General features: G+C 47.4%; 1 protein-coding gene across 1 annotated transcript in view; it reads right to left on the reverse strand.

Moving 5' to 3' along the window:
- The window catches only part of LOC138349878 (protein O-mannosyl-transferase TMTC1-like), a 142,637-nt gene that overhangs the window by 105,956 nt on the left and 14,966 nt on the right, over positions 1 to 21,715 (reverse strand). Inside the window, exon 3 of the mRNA XM_069336886.1 lies at positions 265 to 711. Within this exon, the coding sequence (XP_069192987.1) occupies positions 265 to 711 (447 nt within the window). The remainder of the gene's footprint in view (positions 1 to 264; positions 712 to 21,715) is intronic.

Consider the following 21,715-nt stretch of genomic DNA (forward strand, 5'->3'; position numbering starts at 1 on the left):
ACACACACACACACACACACACACACACACACACACACACATAATATCCAACACACATGATGCATGCATAATTCAAGAAGGGAGAGGTGGAGGGAGGGTGAGAAGGAGGGAGGGAGGGAGGGAGAGACTGAAGGAGAATAGGAGAAGGTGAAGGAGGGAGGAAGAAGGTGAGGGATGAGGCAAGGAAGGAGAGCTGGGGGAAGGGATAGGGAGGATAGCCCAAGAGAGACCCAGACAGCCTCCACCACACAAGAAGTAACATACCTGCGGATATGTTTCCTGTGGCGGATTACGTCCCACGAGGCGCAGACCAGCAGGGCGGTGAGGGCGTGCTCTTTACACAGGGTGCCCGCGCCCGCCAGCGCTCCTGCACGCCGCAGCCACCCCCACCCTCCCACTCCTGCTTCACTACCTCCCCCTCCAACACCTCCTCCTCCTCCTCCTGTTCCTGTTCCATCCCCCTGTACAGCCTCCATCACGCTGTCTGCTGCACCTTTTCTGTTGCTCTCCCAGCTAGATGGCATCACGTTGGCGCCTGTGCCGTCTACATAGAGGGCTAATCCTTTTCTTCCTTCCCATACTGCTGTTCCTCCTCCTCCAGCTGTTCCTCCTCCTCCTCCAGCTGATCCTCCAGCTGCAGCTGCTGCTGCTGCTGCTCCTCCGTCACTCTCTTCTGCGTTGGATGACTCTTCACAGTCGCCCTCTATCGCCCTAGTGAAAAGAAACAGGATTATTCTGAATAAGTATGTTATTCTCTCTGTTTTTGTATTTTCCTAAGCAATTTTTTGACGTGTTTCCCCACCAACCACTTGGGCTGGACGGTAGAGCGACGGTCTCGCTTCATGCAGGTCGGCGTTCAATCCCCGACCGTTCATAAGTGGTCGGGCACCATTCCTTTCCCCCCGACCGATCTCTAAACCTTATCCTGACCCCTTCCCAGGGCTATTGGACTTGCATATCTAACAATCGATTGACAAGTTTTCATACGGATTAATAACAATCGGTAATTTCTTGAATTTTTTATGGCTATATGATATTGTTAGGCCTATGTTAGGGTCGGGATGCTGTCTTAGTTACGTGGTTGATTTAGGGTCGTTTCCAGTAGACATGAGAGTTAATGAAACCCGCTGTGAGTCGTAGTTTCGTACAGAGTCAAGCTGATACAAACGCTGCTGGAGTTGTCCGTATTTCGAACAAGCACATTGGCACTCAAACGCCCCCTGTGTTCTGATATTTCGTACAAGCACTTTGGTACTCAGACGACCCCGTGTGCTGATATTTCGAACAAGCACATTGGCACTCAGACGACCCTGTGTTCTGGTATTTGGTACAAGCACATTGTCATTCAGACGCGATCCTGTGTTCTGATTATGGCTGAAATTGTTCTTCCATGTCAGCCCCAGTCGGACAGAGCCGAACTGAACGCAAGACTCTCCTCCATGTGCACTCAGTGAGCTGCTTGCACTACGCTCCAGCACCTGTTAGCAGTGACTCGAATGTACCATGTTTCTGGCCCTACCATTATTGCAATCCATTATCACACTTGCTCGGCCATTCAACGATCGACCCCAAAGACGCATATATCAATTTTTAACAGTCTTTTAAAAATGTATAGTTTCTTATATAAATTATTATAAGATAGAATTTGGTGTATAATTAAGCCTATATTAGGGTAGGTGTTTAGGTTCTTCTGGCATTTATTTGTAGTTATAGTACATGAGTGAAGCATTTATAGAGGAGCGATTCGAACAGAGAACGTCAGCAAAGCACTGTTCGGAAAAAGTTGGAACGTCATCAGCTGAGCCGTGCAGCCCGTCGTCATAAACAATGACCAAATCCACGTTAATCTAGCGGATTTGGTGGCTGGATTAACGAGCATTTAGCCTTTATGGGGTTTGGGCTGGCATATGGATTCGGAGAGTTAGGACTAAACATAGGAAGTGAACGAAGCACTCTTTGGGAATAGTTCAAACGCCATCAGTTGGGAGTCGTGTGTTTCGTATTCATTAACTTGGGCGGACGGTGGCTGAATAAACAATCATTTGGCCAGTGTTGATGAGGTCGTGTTGCGTTCTTGTCGTTTTAGATGCACCTACTACGAAAAAAAGTTCCAAGTAGCACGGGCTATGGTGAGCCCGTAGTGCACTTACCTGGCAATAGAGCGGGGCTGTAACTTTTTCTCGTGTTGCGTTACTGCCTCGCATGTTCTGGTTGAGCGTTGGGCTTAAGGCCTCTCATCCTCTAGAGGGTCGTTTAGGCCACCACAAGAGTTTACTTGACCATCCATCAAGTACACTTCATTGTCCAGTACACCCGGGGGCATTGTCTTGAACTATAGGTTACTTTTAGTGTACATACACCGAGAAGGTGGAGACACTTGTCTGTGTAGACAGACTAACTCATCCTCGAGCTGTGTTCATCAACGCTGCCACCGACCACAAAGACCCATTGGTATATTTCAACTTATTATGTTACTCATCATTTTTATTCGAACTATAGTCTCCCCAGCTTGGCACCTTCTTAAGATAATTACTTACTTTTATTCGAATATAAATAAGTATTAATGTATATTATAGTTTATTGTATAGTTTGGCATAGGTTGGGTTAGGCAAGGTGGTTTTGTTGACCAAACTGCACACTATTAAGTGAAAGGACGACGACGTTTCAGTCCGTCCTGAACCATTTTCAAGTCGATTGTGAGAATGGTCCAGGACGGACCGAAACGTCGTCGTCCCTTCACTTTCTAGTGTGTGTGGTTTGGTCAACATATTTCAAGCCACGTTATTGTGACTCCTCGTCTGCAAGGTGGTTTTAATACGTGGGTGAAGCATCTTGAGGTTATCTTGAGATTATTTCAGGGCTTTAGTGTTCCCCGCGGCCCAGGTCTTCGACCAGGCCTCCACCCCCAGGAAGCAGTCCTGTGACAGCTAACTAACACCCAGGTACCTATTTTACTGCTAGGTAACAGGGGCATACGGTGAAAATAACTCTGCCCATTGTTTCTCGCCGGCGCCCGGGATCGAACCCTGGACCACAGGATCACAAGTCGAGCGTGCTGTCCTGCTCGGCCTGACCGGCTCCCGGCATATAGAGAGGTGTGATTCGAATCCTGGAAGAGAGCGTATTTATGCCCAATAACAGCTCGAATGTAATCATTTGAGCCGTGTGGAAAGTGTCTTTCAATCACAAACAGTGGGTGTGGATTAACGAACAGTTGGCCATTGTTAATGAGGGGGGGGGGGGCAGGTATATAAGGACACGCATATACTATTCTGTCAATGTATTGTCTGGATTGCCTTGTTGGCCACCATGGGGTTCAGACATGCTCGCCTGATCTGAAAGTTGCTGCCTGGAGTTGCGAAGGGGCGGGTGCAGTTTGGCGTGTCGGCGCCATGGGGGCCCCCCCATGTTTCAGTCCCTGTTGTGCGTGCCCAGTCTATAGGCCTCGAGTTTTCTGCTTGAGCGGGATATCCTGAGATGGGATTGGTGCTGTGTGACATGCTGCGGGTCCCTGTGGGGGATATTTATGGCGTTGAGCTGGTGACTGCCTGTAGGGTGATTGCTAAACTAACGACGGAGGAGGTGTATAGGGCGTTTTTACGTCGTTACAAGGGGCAGATATTGCCCCTGCTCGAAGATGCAGGCACTGTGACTGTCTCCGATCACAGTGGTGCCGTCACTTATGTAAAAGTGCATGGGGTGCTCTTGGAATTTCCGAAGGTTCTGCTGAGGCGGTATTTCGGCCAGTTTGGAGCGGTCGTCAGTGTGCTCTCTCGGGACCTGCTCTCCTCGGGTCCACTAAAGGGTGTGCGGTCAAATATTCGCACCCTAGGATTGAGGCTGCGGGCAGACATTCCATCTCAAGTGAAGCTTCTGGGGTGTTCTGTTCGGGTGTTTTATGCTCGTCAACCCCGTACGTGTTATCGTTATGGCCTCTTGGGCCATCATGCTGCTGGATGCTCTGAACCTGCCGTCCCGCCCGTCAACCTCTTCCGTGAGGAGGATTTCCCGCGGTTCCCTGTGGAGGAGGATTCAGTGGCTGTGGATGTGGATGACTCTTTAGCTGCTGCCGTGCCATGTGTGTCGCCTCCTGCTGATGTCGCCCCACCTCCAGAGGCTGTGTTGCCTGGTGGGGTTGCCTTTCCTCAGGAGGTTGTGTCGCCGTCGGATGTTCGTCCTGCCCCGGTAGGTATCCTGGATACTCCCGTGGTTCTACCGGCTCCAGTCTTCACGGCTCCCCCGTCTTTCTGTTCTTGTCTGTGGTGCCTGTCACTGCACCCTCGCCATGTGCCCAGGCTGTGCTGGGTGGTGGGGTGGCTGTGGGGCCTCCTACTGAGCTCGACCTGGTTCCCCATGTGGTTGAGGATGCTGCCGTCCTGCGGAGAGCATTAGTTCGCCCGGCTTGTGTTGACTGGGTCTCTGGGTCAACATCTGGCTCTGATGATGTGCGGTTGGTGCCCAAGCGTTCCCGGAGATCTTCTGATTGGGCTGATGCGGGAGAATTCGACGATGGTGGGTCTTCCAGTGACAGTGGTGAGGTTCCGGTTGTGTCGCATTCCTCGGTGGTGGCGGAGGTCCATGTGCCTGCGGGTGCCAGTGTCAATGTTTCTTCTAGTGAGGTGCCTGTGGAGCTTGCTTCCGGTGCGTCGGTTGCGTCGGATGGTTCCAGTTCTGCGTGGGGGGTGGTTCCTCTTGCTGGTGAGCGTAGTGACCTGGTGGTGGCGTTAAAGAAGACTACTCGCTCTGGGGGGTTCCATGGCCCCAGTTTTGTCCCCTGGTTCATCAGCGGCGGTTTTGCCACTTCTCAAGTCTCCGGCCGTCTCTACTGGGTCTCCTGCGGTGTCGGGTGTGGGGTTGCCGTCTCGGCAGCCTTCGTTGTCTTCTCCTGTGCGTCCGGCGGCGGGGCCGTCTCGGAGGTCTGCATCCGCTTTTTTTGTGTCTTCTGCCTCCCTTCACTCTGCCTTACCTCGTTATGCGACTTCTGCCACCCAGCTCCGGGTGCTGCCATTTCCACATGATCTGGTGGTTCCCGAGTTTATGCACCCCCCCCCCCCTGAAGCAGGGGGATCGTTGTCCTACCGACAGGGAGTACTTAGTGTGGGAAGCTTATAAGCAGGAATATCCTCTGCATGATTTTCCTGGGAAATATTCGCCTCCCACTGACGAGTATCCTCCTTTTAAGTGTTTTTTTTTTGTGTGTGTGCTATGTGTTGTGTCCGTTTGTGTGCGTGGGTGCATGCGTGTTTCCATGCGTGTGTGGGAGTATTTTATTTAATTTGTTGTAGTTACATATTTGTACTTCTCTGTGTGGTTTTCGGGGCCAGTTGGCTTGTTTTGTGTTGTTTCACGGGTTGGGCTGTTGGGTGCGGGTGCCGGTATTTTGTCATTGTACTGCTGTGCTTATTGCTTTTGTTGTCAGCCCTTCAGGCCGATCTTTTGTGTATTTGGTAATTTATAAATTTGTGCCTTTGTAATTTAAACTGTGCATTTGTAATTTCTACCGTTGTGCCATTGTTCTTTATAACTTTGTGCCTTTGTTTATTATTGTAATCTGTTTGCCTTACGCATGCGTGCCTGTACGCTTAAATTTGAATGACAAGTCTTGCACTGTTCTTTTTCTACTATCTTGCATTGTGTTTGTTTTTTGTTGTCGGCCCTTCAGGCCGGTATTTTCTGTGTTTTTGTGATTTTGTACTTTGTGTAGTTTTCTTGTGTTTATTTCCATTACCCAACCGTATTGTATTGTTGTTCATTTTTACTGTGTTCCATTGTGTTTATGCTCATTGTTGTGTTTTTGTTGTCGGCCCTTCAGGCCGGTATTTAGTGTATTTGTCTTTCTTTGTTTTGTGCTTTTGTATTTGTGTTTGTGATCTGTTTGTTTGTTCTTGTTTTATTGTATTTATTCGCATGTACGCATGTAAAAATAAAAAAAAATAAAAATATATTGTCAGAATAGTACATTGGAACATCCTGACGATGTTCGAGGCTTTCACTCGAGAGTTCCTTCATGCATTTCCAGCTCGTACTGTGTCGTGTCAAGCTGTTCTCTAACTACTGTTGACCATTCTTAATAAATACTGGACAGTTGCCTCCATCTGTTTAGGTATGAAAAGCACTTTGAGACATGACTCATAACTGATTATGTATATTGCGTTCCAAATGTTCTTGAACACTATTTTATTAATTTCCTATGTTTAAACTGCATCTCTATAACACTTCTTCCAGATACTGGAAATAATAATTAACGAAACCAAAACACACAACTAACCATTGGCCTAACAATACACGTAATTATAATGTTTGATAATATTAATTTATGAGCAAATATTTATTTTTATTAAGTGAAAATGTATGAATGCAAGTTTGGAAACGGAAGCATCATGAACAAGTCTAACCTGAGAATGGGCTAAGATATTGACCAGGGGTCCAGATTCACGAAGCAGTTACGCAAGTACTTACGAACGTGTACATCTTTCCTCAACCACTCCCTCACTGTCTGGCTCGTTGTCGCCGTGAGGGGGCTTGGTGGACAGCTGCCGGAGTGTGATGCTCCATGGGTCAGTCCTCTGTCCTTTTGCACCCTTATGCTTCTGCTGCTGCCTTTACCAATTTTGCCAGGCCCCTTTTCCTTTTACTCGTGTTTCTTTTTCTCCCCGCCTCTTCTCCTATCAAATTGTCATTTCCTGCTGACCTTTTGCCTGTTTTGATTATTCTTTCGACCTTCTTTTGTTTTGACGCTCGGGTGTTTGAGGAGGCATACTCTTGCACCCATAGAACTGTAGTACCCAACGCCTAGAGCGAGGGGACCCTTTTATTGTCAATCCTCCTTTCGTCACTGAACCCGCTCTCGACGGACTCACGGTTCTTAAGGTGGCGTTTGTGGGGCGTATACTCACGACGCACCCCTGGGGGGCCCCGGCAAGATCGGCGATAGCTTCTTGTTGGGTGTCCTGCCTCTAATTGTGGCTCCATGGTGGGTGTGGGGGCACATTCATGAATGAAAGTTTTTCCTCGTTTTCATGGCTGATAATGGTTCCCTTGTATTTTCTCAGATTCGTGGGGTGGGCGACCAAGCCCCCGAGTCGGACTGTGTTGGAAGACCAGGCCCTGTAGCCCCTGCTACATTGGGCCCCGACGACCTGACTACTCCTCTCAGCTCCCCTCCCTCCTCTGCGGTAGGGCCGACTCCCCAGTGGTGACCACCTCGTCCCCTGGCATGGCTCCATCTCTCATTGTGACTACTGCGCCTTTTACCCCCATGAACTCCGGGGGTTCTCAATGCCGTTCCCGGCACGGCCGCACTCGCACGATCCCTTCCCGTAATACTACTTACAACGCCTTGTTTGGTCCCGCTACGTGGGCTAAATACTTTGATCTCCACCATCTGGATTCTACTCCTCCTGACGATGTCTCCCTCCATAAACACCTTGTTGATTCAGTAGATGCCTCTTTTACTTTTAACTCCACCAGTTACGGTACGCGTGTCGTCGCTGCTCCTTCTCAGGATGCAGCTACTCGCTTAGCTGCTTTGTCCTGCATTGGAGAGACCCCTGTTTGGGTCTCCAAGAACGCTCGGTTAAATGCCAGTGTTGGCACTGTTCTCCTCCCGCACCATGTTGCAACTGGTGTTCGGGACCTCAATGATTGCCATGAGGATATTAAACATATCCTCAAAGCCCAAGGCCATTCTGTCCTCCAGGTGGACACGTTTACTCGACCCCCTCGTGGTCATCGCTGTCAGCCCCTTCGAGTTGTAAAAATCACCTTTGATAGTAGGACCCTTCCGCCCTCTGTTATTCTTGCTGGTGCCAGATGCTCCGTTCAGGAGTACATTCCCTCTCCTAGACTATGCAATAAGTGTTGGAAGTTCGGGCACGGTGTCCTCAAATGCACCAGTACTGTGTATCTGTGCCCTTTGTGTGGGGACGATAGTCATTCTAAGTCCGAGTGCACTTCTCTCCAGGCTCGCTTCCTCAATTGCGGTGAAGCCCACCCTACCTTCTCACGCTCGTGTATGCACTACAAACTCGAGGAAGCCGTCCTCAACTTGAAGCACCGTGATCGTCTGTCTTTTCCTGAAGCGAGACGCCAAGTTCGTCGTCACGCCCCTTTCGCGGGCGTCTCCTACACTCGTGTGTTGCATTCTACCTCTCCTTGTCCTTCCCGTCTTCCTCAGTCTCACAACCGTTTCTAGGCCTTAAACATGACCACACCCACCACCTCCTCCCCTATTCCTTTGTCTCCTGTCCCAGATGGTCTCCCTTCCGGTTCTCCATCTGGGATTTCCCCCCTTCCTACCCAGTCTGCCATATCTCCTTTGTCTTCTTCCCCATCTCCCCCCACTCTTTCTTCCCGACCCTCCCCCCAGTCTCTTGACCCTCCGCGCCACCTGTCTATCCAGGCTGATATCCATCATCCTCCCAGCAATCTTCGTGTTGTTCGGTCTCGTTCCTCTTCTCCTGCTGAGACCATTCAGTCTGTCGCCCGGTACATTGTTACTGGCACGCCTGTCTCTTTGAGCCAGAAACGTAGACCTGGCTCCTCTCCTTCTTCCTCTACGGCGGGTAAGAAGGTTTCGCTTTCTTCCTCGCCCCCTCCCTCTGACTCTGTCACTACATCCCCTCCCATTTCAGTAGTCGAACCCCCCCTGTCTCTGATTTGGAGGTTTCTTCCGCCGCCGATTCCCTCTCTGTTGCTGCCCTTCCTGAGGTGCACTCCCTGATTTCTGCCCCCCCCCCCTCCTACTCCCTCCTACTAATAACATCCCTTAATGAATTGTTTGTCGGGTTATAACTATTTTTTTCTTTTTCTTTTGCACGACTTTGCACTTCATCATTTTCTACACTAGTTGGAATCACTTTGAAAAAAGCCATATTACGTGTTATACTATGATCTCTATTACTAGCTGTTACCATAGTTCCTTTTACACTAATCACTTTATATGGTTTTGTATCATACGGCATATCTAACTTTCCCTCTTTTTTCTTTTTAACGAGAACAGTGTCACCAACCTTTATGAACTGTTCCTTTGCACGTTGATCATGAGCAATTTTCATTTTGCCCTTGGCTAGTGCATCCTTCTGAGCGAGACGTTTATCCGTTACCTCGGCTGGCATGACGGGTAGTGCGATTCTCATAGGACGTCCAAATAAAAGTTCGCCAGGCGACTTGCCCAGTGTTCCATGTGGTGTTGCACGGTAGTTCCTGAGAAAAGCATACATAGCTTGTTTCCAGGATCGTCCTTCGGCATGAGCACAGCGTACCGCTTTCATGAGAGGTTGCATGAATCTCTCAACTTCTCCATTTGCTTGAGGATGTAGTGGCATCACACGGCGGTGTTTGAATCCAATATGCTCAGAAAAGTTGACGAAGTCTTGTCCATTGAATGGCGGTCCATTGTCTGTCCTGACAACTTCAGGAATGCCAAAGTTTGAAAAGATCTTGTCGAGTTTCGGGATGACGGCCTTTGCAGATGGGGAATTGATGATTTCTACTTCTGGATAACGTGAGTGATCATCAATGACTACCATCAAGTACTCTCCAGTTGGTAGCGGTCCGCAGAAGTCCATCGATACTTCCGTCCAGGGTGCAGCAGGTAGTGGTGAAGGTTGTAGAGGTGTTGGTCTTGAAGTATCCACTGCAGCTTGGCAAGGGACACAGGCATCATGCATATCCTTTGCTTGACGATCAATGCCAGGAAACCACACCTTTTCTCGTAGCAGCTGTTTGGTCCTAACAAGACCTTGGTGTCCTTGATGTGCAAGCTTCAGAGCACGTTGCTGGAGAACAGCTGGAATAACGATACGAGTACCTCGCAGCACAGTGTCGCGTTGTTGCGTAACACTTAATTCTGTCTGGATGCGTTCAAGTGCTTTGAATGCATCTTGGTCAACTCCTTGAGGGTGGGATGCGTGGAAACTTTTTCTTAGTCAATGCATCCACTGTTGCTTGCAGAGTTGGGTCCTCTAGGGTTGCAGTACGGATTTCATCAAGAGTAAGAGCCTTAGGGACTGCATCACAGGTTACAGAGTGTACATATTCCTCGGCAACTTGCTGATGCTTGGTGATGGTGAAACTGTTTGCAGGATGTCGACTGATGTAATCAGCGGGATTGCCTGCACCCGGCTTGTATTTCACCGTAAAGTTGTATGGTTGCAGACGAAGAGCCCATCTCTCAATGCGAGCTGGTGGTTTGAACTTTGGATTATTGAAGATGGTCTCCAACGGTTTGTGGTCAGTGACCATCGTGGTGAAGGGCGCACCAAGCAGATACACATTGAAGTGTTCACAGCCCCATACAAGAGCAAGAGCTTCCTTCTCTGTCTGACTGTATCGTTGCTCAACATCTGTGAGAGAACGGCTGGCGTAGGCAATTACTACTCTGGAATCTGGTTGACCAGGTTTGTGTTGGGCTAAAACAGCACCTAATCCAACAGGACTAGCATCCACCGTTAATTCAGTGTCCATTGATGGATCAAAGTATGCAGCAGTCGCATTCTCTACTAGTGCATCTTTCACAGCATCAAATGCATTTTGCTCGATATCGCTCCAGTACCATGATGCATTTTTCTTCAGGAGCTCACGTAGAGGCTTCGTAATGGTAGCAAAATCTGGAATGAAGCGAGAACAGTAGTTTGCCATTCCCAGAAAACTATGTACTTCAGTGGACGTTGAAGGAGGTGCAGCATTCTTGATATCTGCAACTTTCTTAGGATCTGGAGACAGACCTTTGTCACTAAGTACATGTCCAAAGAATTCAATTTTATGTTGATTGAACTCACACTTTGCTCGGCTTAACGTCAGATTCTTTTCTCGTAAGCGTTGCAATGTTGCACGAAGAGCTTTGTCGTGTTCAGCTTGGGTACGGCCATAAACAATGATGTCATCAGACATGTTGTCAGCATTAGGTATGTCTTGCAATACCTGGCTGATGATGTGCTGGAATACCTCGGCAGCACTGTTGATACCAAAACTCAGGCGCTTGTACCTATACAGACCTCGATGTGTCGTAAACGTTGTGATGAAGCGACTCTCATCATCAAGTTCAAGCTGATGATAGCCCTTGTTTAAATCTAACTTGCTGAATACTAGTTGCACCATTCAAGCGGTAGATCATATCATCTACAGTCGGTGTAGGATGGCGTTCACGCATTATTGCCATGTTGGGAACACGCATGTCCACACAAATGCGTATCTCATCTGGATTCTTCGGCTTTGGTGGAGTGACAATTGGGCTTACCCATGGTGTTGGGCCTGTTACTGGTTCAATGATATCTAGTTCTATCAGCCTATCCAGTTCGGCATCGACTTTCTTGCGAGTGTGGAATGGTTGTCGGCGATGTGGTTGGGCAACTGGAATTACATCTGGGTTGATATGCAGATGTACTTTGCTATCAGTATAACAACCTATGGATTTAAATCGATCAGAAAATTCAGCAACAATACCATCAACATTGTTTGCAGATTCCACTGCTACAGCATTAGAAAGCTGAAGTAGCCCCAATTTGGTTGAAGTCTTGTAACTGAGTAAAGACTCCTTTGCATTCCTAACAACATGGAATGTAGTAATGAGCATTGCATTCTTTGACTTAATCTCTGCAGTGAAAGTTCCAATCACTGGCAAGGCTACCTTTGAACCATAGGCAGTGGCTTTGCCATTATAGTTCTCAAGCTTTGGGAACTGTTTTTTAAATTTTTCATAGTGGCACTCAGCAATGGTGTCAATGTTTGATCCAGTGTCAATGAGAACCTTGAGACAAATACCAGCAATGTATACACATGTCTCTAGGTTGTTTGGAAGATCATTCCATTCTGTGATTGCTTGTACTCCATAAGTATAATCACATTCACTGTCATCTGAGACTGGTTGTAATGAAATGTTGTCTTGTACATTATTAACATTCTTGATATGAGGTGCAATATTGTGTTTACCACCTCGACCCCTATGACCTGATCCTCGTACAGTGCTTTTATTCATTGACTGTGGTTTCTTTAGTGCGGAACGACACATAGCACCAAAATGACCTAGTTTTCCACACTCATAGCACTTCTTACCTTGAGCAGGACAAACATTATCTTGGTGTGGGTAGTCTCCTCCACAATTGTAACATTTATTGTTGACACCCTCTGATGTGGGTCGTCGTGACTGTTTGAGCCTTGTTCCTTGACCCCAGTTGTGACGTGGTTCTCGGCTAAATTTACTGTTAGGTTTGCCATGATATCTTCTTTGATCACGGTGTCCTCCCTGAACCTTACGTACCTCATCACTGTTAGTAACAGTGGCAGAACCGTTATTAGCACTGCACTCCATGACACGAGCATCACGTGCAGCATCTTCCATTCGACGAGCCATATCCAGTATCTTGGTAAGAGAACTGTCATCATCAACAAGTTCTAGAGCTCTTCGACGGAGACGTGTAGATGTGCATGTTTCAATTATTTGCTGTTTGATTTCTTTGTCAACATCAGCAAACTCACAATGGGCTGCTAAACCCTGCAGACGTGTGTGGTATTGATCCACAGTTTCATTAGAGAGTTGTTTTGCTCTCCTGAAATGCATAATTTCCATTGCAGTATTTTGCCTTGGTTTGAAATGCTCTGTTAGTTTGGCTTTGGCAGTGTCATAATCTTTGGCACCACCAGTGTCTTTCAGTGTGTCAAAGATGTCACAAACTCTATCACCTGCATAATGAAGTAGAAAGGCACGCTTTCTTTCAGCACTTTTGATGTCAGAAACTATCAACAAATTTTCAAACCTTTTAAGCCATTTGACCCACCTCTGTGACAGGTTTGTCTGGTCACAGTCAGGATCAAATGCAGGAAACTGAGGTATATTTGCCATTTTTTACTGAATAAATGTAAACTTATCACTTAAATGTTCCTCAGAATATTAAACACTTACTGCACTGAATATGTTAGTCAAGAATTCACTGTAATTACTTTAATTTTGCAAAGCACACAAGCATTTTAATGCAAAAGTTCACACCAGTGCACAATATAGCAGCAACTGACTTCTTACCTAGCCCTTGTGTACATAGTGATGTTCCTACTCACAGCAGCAGCACAGCAGTTGGCACAGCAGTTGGTACAGCAGCAGTTGGTACAGCAGCAGTTGGTACAGCAGCAGTTGGTACAGCAGCAGTTGGTGCAGCAGTTGGTACAGCAGTCGGTACAGTGTGATGAATTTTGTAGCACGAAGCGTCGTTTCGTAACCAAAACATCAGGTTTTGTACACATCAAAGCGTCGTTTCGTACACAACGTCGGCAGATTCCTCAGTACAGTTTCTTCAGCACAGCTTGGGTAGCACACAGCTTGGGTAGCACACAGCATTGGTTAGCACACAGCATCGTTTAGCACACAGCATTGGTTAGCACACAGCATCGGTTAGCATACAGCATCGGGTATGGTGCTCACAGCTTCTCTTCCTCCTCCAGGCAGCATGCTTCTCCCTTGTGTTTGAAACTGAACAAATACCTGCGTTCACAGTTTATCCTCGTCGCCAATGTGGTGTTTGTGTGTTACTGAGGAAGTCTTGGTTGTAGGGTTGATGTAAAGTCATGACTTGGTTACTGACTTTAATACTTAATATGATTACATGACTAGTAGCTACCAAGCTTGGCGGGCGTCCTGTATGCTCTTGTTTACCTTTTCTCTCTGGCGTCTCAGCCGCCGCACATAGAAAACGGATGGTACCATTTTCTGTGAACATGACACAATCTGTCCTTGCCTCCCCCTCTCAGTTGTCTCCTCCTCCTCCTCCGGACCCCGTCAGTCCGCCTCTGGTCTGTTCTCTCGCTCCCTTCCCTCTCTCCTTACTAAGTTTACCCATGCCCCCTAACCCTGATTTTGCCGACCCTGCTCCTGATCCAGACCCTGATCCTGACCCTGCTCCTGACCCTGATCCTGACCCTGCTCCTGACCCTGATCCTGACCCTGATCTTGAGATCCTTTAATAAACTGTGTTCCTCTTTCCCTAAATTTCTTTCTTGTTCTCTGTTCTCTTGTTCTCTGTTCCTTTCTCTTTGATAATGTCTATTCTTCAGTGGAATATTCGTGGATTTTATGCCAACTTCCATGAACTCCAACTTCTAATTACACAGTTTACAAAACTTTGTGTTTGTCTCCAGGAACCAATGCTTGGTGCTCAGTCCTGGTCACTTTCGTGGTTATTCCTTTCTTGCTCCCCCCCCCCCCAGCTCTTGCTGGGGCCCATAACTCTACTGCTCTCTTAATTCGTTTTGATATTCCTTTCGTCCCCCTACTTCTTCCGTCCCCTATTCATTGTTCTGCTGCCAGTGTTTTTGTGGGTAAATGGTATACAGTCTGTTCCATTTATCTCCCTCCAAACGTCCCTCTTTCCCGCCCTGATCTTAAGCACCTCCTGGACTCCTTGCCAGAGCCGGTGCTCCTTTTGGGTGATTTCAACTGTCGACATTCCCTCTGGGGTGATGTTCTGACAAACACCTTAGCCGTCTTCTCGAACCGTTCGTCCTCGCTTCTTCTCTATCTCTTCTGAATTCTGGAGAGCCCACTCATGTGGACTCTCGAACTCGCACCCTTTCCTGTCTTGATCTTTCTCTCTGCTCGTCGTCCCTCTACTTAGATTTCACGTGGCAGGTTCTTGATGACCTCCATAACAGTGATCATTTCCCCATCCTCGTTTCCTTTTTCTCTTTCCACCCTACCCTCTCCTTCCCTAGGTGGCAGTTTGCCAAGGCTGACTGGTGCCTATTCACACTCCGCGCTACTCTCTCTGACCTCTCCTCTCTGCCTCTTCCTCGCGCCCTCCTCCTTTTTTATGACACTGTCTTCAACGCTGCCCTCAGCTCTATCCATCGCTCTTCCTCCCGAGACACATGGAAGTGTGTTCTCTGGTGGAATGCGGACTGTGCTCGGGCTGTCCGCTGTAAGCGTACAGCCTGGAAAAAAAACACCGCCCCCGGCAGACGGCTGATTCTTTTATTCTGTTTCGGAAGGCAAGTGTGGTGGCCCATAGGGCCATCCGTACTGCTAAACGTGAAGGTTGGAAATCTTATGTTTCCACCATTACGTCCGATACTCCTCTACCGCAGATCTGGAAGAAGATCCGCAAGATTGCGGGCAAGTTCGTTCCAGATGTCTCGCCGGTTCTCCACCTCCGTGGGACTCTTGTGGCGGATCCAGTGAAGGTCGCGGCCGAACTGGGTTCCCACTTTTCTTCTGTTAGCTCTGGTTTTCATCTTCCTCAATCCTTCCTTCTTCGTAAGCCTGTTCTTGAATCTTATCCTTTAGATTTCACACTCTTCTCCGCCTTCCCTATAACGATCCTTTCTCTCTTTCTGAACTTCAGTCTGCCCTGGCCCTCTGTGGATCTACGGCAATAGGGGGATATGTAACAGTGCAAGTATTTTGCACTCTTTCATGTATAATTGTGAATTATAATTGTGAGTTGTAATTGTGGGTGGGTGTGTGTATGTGTGGGTGTGTGTGTTGGCGAGGAGGTGCGCGTGGTACGAGGGAGGGTTGACTAGCTTCAATCCGCTGACATGGCAGTACGTAACAAGGAGGGCCTTGTGTACTGCAGGACCTGCCTGGGTCCTATAAGGGTTAGTTTTGCTTCTCAGGCCTTATTTGGGCATGAGGATGAGAGTACACAGCTTCCCCCACGTTGGGGATGGCTGGTAAATTCAGTTAGCAACCGCCTTACACAGACAAAGGGTGACCAGCCAGCTTCCTCACCCTGACGGGTGACACTCTCTCTGTGTAAGGCGGTTGCTAACTGAATTTACCAGCCATCCCCAACGTGGAGGAAGCTATGTACTCTCATCCTCATGCCCAAATAAGGCCTGAGAAGCAAAACTAACCCTTATAGGACCCAGGCAGGTCCTGCAGTACACAAGGCCCTCCTTGTTACGTACTGCCATGTCAGCGGATTGAAGCTAGTCAACCCTCCCTCGTACCGCGCGCCTCCTCGCCAACACACACACCCACACATACACACACCCACCCACAATTACAATCTCACAATTATAATTCACAATTATACATGAAAGAGTGCAAAATACTTGCACTGTTACACTACGGCAGTGGGCTCGGATGATGTTCATTATGAGATGCTTCGCCATCTCCCTTCGTGCACGTTTCAGTATTTACTGAATCTGTATAACCAGGTCTGGGAGTCGTCGTCCATCCCTGAGGACTGGCTCGATGCCGTTGTACTCCTTATTCGGAAACCAGGGTCTCTCGGTACGTCCCCTAAGGACTTCCGCCCTATTGCTCTCACGAGTTGTGTTTGCAAGCTGTTTGAGCGTATGGTAAATGTCCGTCTGCTGTGGTTCTTGGAACACAATCACCACCTCTCTCCTTCTCAATTTGATTTTCGCAATTGCCGCAGCACGACTGATGTCCTGGTGAACTTGGAGGTCTATATTCGTACTGCTTTTTTTGCGAAGATCTCCGTTGTTGCTGTCCTTTTTGACCTGGAAAAGGCTTATGACACGACTTGGAGATACCATATTCTGTCCCAACTTCGTTCTTTTGGCCTCCGTGGTAATCTCTCTCTCTTCCTTCAAAGCTTTCTCTCTCGTCGTACCTTTCGAGTCAGGCTTGGTGCAACTCTCTCTGCCTCTTTTCGGCAGTATAAAGGTGTGCCCCAAGGTAGTGTTCTGAGTACTACTCTTTTTCTGGTTGCCCTCAATGGTCTCCTTTCCTCCTTTCCTTCTGGCATCTTCTCCACTCTTTATGTTGATGATTTTACTCTTTGCTGTCGAGGTGATGATTCGCCTCTCCTTCAACGGCGGCTTCAACTTGCGATTGATGCCGTGTCATCTTGAGCCACCAATCATGGCTTCAAGTTCTCTACTACTAAGACTTGTGCCATGACTTTTACTCGGAAGCAGGTCGTTCTTCGTCCCTCTTTGTCACTTTATGGTCATTCCCTTGAGTACAAAGATTCCACGAAGCTTTTGGGGTTATTCTTTGACGCTCATTTGTCTTCGGTCGCCCCATGTCTCTTACCTCCGTGTTGAATGCTCTAAGGTCCTTAACCTACTTAAGGTTTTGTCCCATACTTCTTGGGTAGCAGATAGGCGCACGCTCCTCTTATTTGCATTCCTCTCTCGTCGTGTCTAAGCTCGATTATGGTTGCCCTGCATACTCTTCTGCTTCTCCTTCTTCTCTTCGCCGTCTTGACCCTTCGCACCATACTGGGTTGCGCCTCAGCTCTGGTGCTTTTCGTTCAACTCCTTCCCTCAGCTTGTACGCTGACACTGGCTTTCTGTCTCTCCAGGATCGCCGTGATCGCTACAGTCTTCGCTATCTTGCGCGATCCTTACAGCATCCTCACTCTCGCCTCTGTTGCGCTTTGACTTTTACCCCTCCTGTAGTTCCTGTTCCTCTTCACCACCTTCCTCTTTCTGTCCGTTTGTCTCGCTTACAAGATTCTCTTTCGGTTCGTCTTACTAATGTTTCTCCTCGTATTGTTCCCTCCTTGCCCCCGTGGAGGGTCCCCCTTCCCAAATTTTGTACTTCTCTGACCCGCATCACTAAAGCTTTTACCCCTCCTACAGTTCTGAAACGCCTCTTCCTTGAGCACTTTTCTTCTCACTCCCACTCCGTTCCCATCTTCACCGATGGGTCAAAGTCTGCTGACGGTAGTGTGCTGCTCTGTTGTTTTTCCTGACCACACTTATATGTGTCGCCTTCCTCCGGAGGCTAGCATCTTCACAGCAGAACTCTGTGCTATTCTCTATACTCTTCGTCTCCTGCTTTCCCAGGGGCAATCCTCCTTCGTGGTAGTAGTTGATTCTCGTAGTGCCCTCATGGCTTTAGGGTCCTTTAATCCAGTCCACCCTGTGGTCATCGAGATTCAACACTGGCTGTTTCTTATCTCCAGTAAATTTAAGTCGGTTGCGTTTTGCTGGGTTCCCAGCCATGTTGGTGTCTCTTTAAATGAGTGTGCGGATGCCGCCACTAAGGACGCTATCCGCACTTGCCCCAACTCTCATAAAGGTGTTCCTTATTCTGACTTTTACTCAGTTATTCATGCCTCCTTCCTTGCCCGATGGCAGAGTTGTTGGTCTTCTGTTCTTGGTAACAAACTGCGTACTCTTATGAGTTGTGTGTCTCGGTGGCCTTCCTCCTGCCACCGTAACTGGCGGTGGGAAACGGCTCTGGTGAGGTTATGTATTTGCCATACCCGTTTAACTCACGGTCACTTAATGGAGCGCTGCCCTGCTCCTTATTGTCCGAATTGCATTGTCCCTCTTATGGTCGTACATATCCTTGTTGAATGTCTTGACTTCCAGGACGAGCATGTGTCTTGTTTTCCGACTGTCCCCCGCGGTCGCTTGTCCCTCGATAGAATTCTTGGCGACTCAGATACTTTTGATATCGTTCGCCTTATGCGTTTTTGTTCTTGTTTGGCATCCTTGGTGATATTTAGCGCCCTCTGATTATCCGCACATTTGATGGTGCTACATAGCCTTCCCGGTTTGGTGCCTTCTATTGATAATTACTTACTTACTTTAATCAACCATTGACGGCTTTGATTACATTTATTAAACAGTTTACAAGCATGAAAATTTGCCAATCAACTGTTGTTATTGTTATAAACAGCCTCCTGGTGCTTCGGAGCTCATTAACTGTTTAAGAATTGTAATCAAAGCCGCCAAAGATTGAGAAAAGGTGTACAGGTTCGTAAGTGCTTGCGTAACTGCTTCGTGAATCTGGCCCCAGATGCTCTTCTGTGTAACAGCCGTCTCTCTCCTCTCTCTAGGGGCCTGACAGCTGAGTGAACAGCGCTTCGAATTCGTAGTCCTAAGGTTCCGAGTTCGATCACCGATGGAGGGGGAAATAAATAGGCAGAGTTTCTTTCACCCTGAGGCACCTGTTACCTAACAGTAAATAGGTACCTGGGAGCTAGTCAGCTGTCACGGGTTGCTTCCTGGGGGTGGAGGCCTGGTCGAGGACCGGGCCGCGAGGACACTAAAGTCAGGAAATCATCTCAAGATAACTTCAAGATAACGACGCACGATACCAACCTGGTGAGCATTTATAACGCCTATAATTTTAAACAGGTCTCAAGCTGTGTGTTGGAGGAACGTTGATGACCCAGGGAATTTAAAACGATTTTTGCATTACTCAAATACTTAAAATAATAAAGCGAATATATAAAATAATAAACTGTTGTGGTTGGCACAAAAGTTCGTAGCTCCTCGGGTAGGTTAGGTTTGGCAATTTAGTACAACAGTTTAGTGACGTTGGGGATTAAACGGAGAACGAGCTGGTGTGTGAGGGAAGGGGGATGGGGGGAGGGGGAGGATGGGGGGAATGGGGGTAATAGGTTACCTTGACCCCTCTACTAGATAAAAGTGAGGCCAGTTTGGCTTGCCTCAATGGTTACGGTTGCAACAAAACTCGTAATAGGAGTCTTCGGTGTAAGCTAGGTGGTAAGGTTGAAGTAACATTCCACCTCTGTTGCATTCCACATACCACAACGCCTATTGCAGTAACTGACATTCCAAATAAGCTACCAAAGGTTTTTGCTTTGCAACACCGTTGACCTGGAGTAATCGGTGGATGGTTAACTTGGAACGACCTAATCAGTCAATAACTTTGATTCGAAACCAGTTTTCCAGATGTGGGTACAATTCCCTTCCTCACTTCGACTGGCAGCTCACGCAAGAATAACCCGTAAGGGATTCATAGTGGGCGTTAATCTTAGTGGGAAATGTACATTTTTCAAGAAACACATTTCAAATTTGCCAGAGAGAGAGAGTGAGTCAAGCAAACAGCGAAGAGACAAACAGAGACAGAGAATTAGATAAACATACACACACGCATGCAACATATCCAGTAAACAAAATTCAAGAAGATATAAACTAACAAACACCGGACCCGAACAATCTTCAGATAAACCAACTGTAATCACAGAAATTGCCTGTGCAAAAACTTAGAGGAGAAGAACGACGCCTATTAGTAGTAGTAGTAGTAGTAGTAGTAGTAGTAGTAGTAGTACTGGGAGGAGGAGGAGGAGGAAGGAGTAGTAGTAGTAGTAGTAGCACTGGGAGGAGGAGGAGGAGGAGGAAGGAGTAGTAGTAGTAATAGGAGAGAGGAGAAAGATGATAACAACATGGTGCAATAGGTCCATGAACTATCAGTGACAACACAACTAACGCGAGTCACAAGGCTCTCCACCAGCCTGGAGTCCCAGTGTCTGGAATAAATAATAAGCGGCCGGGCATCAGTGAGAGGGAGGGAGGGAGAGGGAAAGAAGAGGGGAGAAGAGGGGGAGTGAGAAGGATAGTGTGAGGGAGAGAGAAAACATAGTAAAACAAGGTGAAAGAAATAGGCTCAGGGACACAAACAAGCCTAGGCATGAGACAGAGACTAGCCATGGAAGTATCCACTCCTGCCTTCGTCTCTGCTTCCATTTTTGAAATCGTATCTGACTGGCTTATTGTTGGGTGGTAGTGGCCGAGAGGTAAAGCCAAGATGGAGGCTTCCAAGTGGCAGAGTCAAGTGGTAGAAGGAATTAGTAGTGCCAAACTGGTATATGCAAGCGGGTGAGGCGCATGGGCACCGCAGCTGGTAAACCAATTATGGTCTGGCCCTCAACTACCTTTGATCATATGGTGTCGTGATTATGCTCTTCGCTATGTAAATGCTCGCCTCTAGTTATCTGTGCTGTGTATGTATGTATGTATGTATGTATGTATGTATGTATGTATGTATGTATGTATGTATGTATGTATGTATGTATGTACGTACGTACGTATGCAACTCACGAGTGGCTCAGTAAACGAGATACTTGTATCTTTGTGAAATTTACATACTTGATGAAGTGAGATAGAGGAGCCGGTAGGAGTTTGTGTGTAGAGATTCCGTAGGAGCCTTGTCCCAGGAAGTGCTGACCTCGACACAGTCCGGCTGGAGCTCGCGGTGTGTTTGAGGCCAACCCGCTCCTTGACTGGGACACAGGGTGCAAAATGAAGTGCAACTTAACACAATACAAACGGTTGAGAGTTCATGTCCGGCAGGCATTATTCAGACATTGTTGACCGAAATTCGACCAAATTGGGCATAATGCTGGAATCCCATCGGCGGTAGCGACGGTAGAGCAACGGTCTAGCTTCATGTAGGTCGGCGTTCACTCCCCGACCGTCCAAGTGGTTGGGCACCATTCCTTACCCCCGTCCCATCCCAAATCCTTATCCTGACCTAGTGCTATATAGTCGTAATGGCTTGGCACTCTCCCTTGATAATTCCTTGCCCTTTCCTCTCTCTCAACTATGCATTTCTGTGCCCAGGTGATAGTGAAGTAGGAAATAGTATGTCTATTTATGAGACTGTTCAGAAACATCTACTCATTAACTGACACAAAGCAAATGCAACAACCCGTTCTCGCACTTGCTTATAGTCAATATTTTGCTTATGAATAAGTGCATATGTGACATACTATTTTATTGTGAATATTTGAGTTTACCTTGAAAAGCTGAATAGAAAACCACAGCCTAACCTTACCTTCTTAGTATGTTAAGATATTACAATTAGTTCTGAACCTATACCTATATTGATATTACAGTTTTATAAAAAATAAACCAAAAATAAAATATTTAAAAAAATTGTAAAGTATCTCAAGATATTGTAAAATTTTGTATAACATCTCTGTTTTTAAATAAAACTGAGAGAAAAAGTTAATGCCTTGAAAGAATATAACTTGGAATATGTCACATA

The sequence above is a fragment of the Procambarus clarkii genome, chromosome 4 (genome assembly GCF_040958095.1).
Source record: "Procambarus clarkii isolate CNS0578487 chromosome 4, FALCON_Pclarkii_2.0, whole genome shotgun sequence".
NCBI lineage: Eukaryota > Metazoa > Arthropoda > Malacostraca > Decapoda > Cambaridae > Procambarus > Procambarus clarkii.